General features: G+C 34.1%; 1 protein-coding gene across 1 annotated transcript in view; it reads right to left on the bottom strand.

Moving 5' to 3' along the window:
- Window positions 1-1,725, bottom strand: part of par-6 (partitioning defective protein 6) — a 4,545-nt gene that overhangs the window by 2,027 nt on the left and 793 nt on the right. Inside the window, exons 2-3 of the mRNA XM_017637236.1 lie at window positions 386-614; window positions 105-330 (exon numbers count right to left, since the gene is read on the bottom strand). Of these exons, the coding sequence (XP_017492725.1) occupies window positions 105-330; window positions 386-614 (455 nt within the window). The remainder of the gene's footprint in view (window positions 1-104; window positions 331-385; window positions 615-1,725) is intronic.

Below are 1,725 nucleotides of genomic sequence, written 5' to 3'. Positions count from 1 at the left end.
TAAAGGGGCGTATGAAATTTACATTAATGTAAGAACAATTTAACTAATTCTCTTGCTTTGTAGATCAATGCTTCTTAATTACTCATAAAAACATACCAACATACCTTATATAGAAACCCAATGGCTTATCGCTTCCGTGTTTTAACAATCGTACCCGACGATGTGTCTCTGGTACTATATCCACATCAATTATAGCTGATACTTGACGAAAATCATGCGGTATTGAAATAGTTGGTGCCTTTGCCTTAACTGGCGTTTGACCTAATATGCTGCTGATTAGATTGTTACGTGGCTTCATTGTGCCAAAACCGGGAAACTCCTCCAAATCATCTAAAACCGTAAGAATTATGTGAAAATAATGTAACACATTCAAATATACACTTACCTTTACGTTGCACAATGATGCGCAACAATGGCCTTGCAATTTTCAACGCTCTGCCGAAGTTATCGTCATTATTAATTGGCAACAGGTCATTGTCACGTGGATCAATATATAAAATAATAAATTGTATGGTTTGCAGTCTATGCAGGTTTTCAATGAGGGCAGAAAAATCCTCAAAATTTTGTATATCTCCATGACGTTTAAAGCTCCAACGACGAAATTCTGCGTCAAACTAAGAAAGAATAAATATAATAATTAATAAAGTAAAATACGTTACATAGGCACGTATTATACTTTTGAAAAGTATCTTTCGTTTTCTTCGAAAATATTAGGATTTATGTATATTAGTTCCTATTTGAGGTAGTAATATCTAATAAGGGCACAACCTCTTTAGGAATTCNAGCTCCAACGACGAAATTCTGCGTCAAACTAAGAAAGAATAAATATAATATTTAGTAAAGTAAAATAAGTTACATAGGCACGTATTATACTTTTGAAAAGTATCTTTAGTTTTCTTCGAAAATATTAGGATTTATGTATATTAGTTCCTATTTGAGGTAGTAATATCTAATAAGGGCACAACCTCTTTAGGAATTTGCTGATGGCACGATTTGAATAAATTACTTAGGAATGTAAAACGAATTCTGGGCTGGAACCTACACTCCCCCACAACAAGCAATGACAAGTGCATATGTATGTAGATACAAATATGTATATATGCGTGCANATTCTGGGCTGGAACCTACACTCCCCCACAACAAGCAATGACAAGTGCATATGTATGTAGATATAAATATGTATATATGGGTGTAAAAAACGTACATATGTACACATAGATATACATATAAAGTGCACCTACGGAATGTTGCCAGCACGAGTACGGCAATGAAAACTATCTTATCCAATCGAGGTCATGGGCCACACTATATACATGAATATGTACGCTTTTTCCAATCCACTTCAAATGCTAGGGAGTGTTGATGCACTTTCACATTTCAACTTCAGACGCCCATCAAAATACCCATATCAAAGTCATAATAAAAAAATAAGATACGGAAATAAATTAATAAACCTACATGAATTTAATAACTTGTAAGGAGAATAAGGTGGCCGGTATCAAGGGTCGCTATCATAAATACATTTGTACATATATAAATGCTGTATTTAGTAAATGTATTGTATGTACATATATATGTANCCAATCGAGGTCATGGGCCACACTATATACATGAATATGTACGCTTTTTCCAATCCACTTCAAATGCTAGGGAGTGTTGATGCACTTTCACATTTCAACTTCAGACGCCCATCAAAATGCCCATATCAAAGTCATAGTAAAAAAA

Source organism: Rhagoletis zephyria, unplaced genomic scaffold (assembly GCF_001687245.7).
Source record: "Rhagoletis zephyria isolate East Lansing unplaced genomic scaffold, Rhagoletis_zephyria_1.1 Rzeph_scaffold_20516, whole genome shotgun sequence".
Taxonomy (NCBI): Eukaryota; Metazoa; Arthropoda; class Insecta; order Diptera; family Tephritidae; genus Rhagoletis; species Rhagoletis zephyria.
This window is presented reverse-complemented; position numbering and strand designations above follow the sequence as displayed.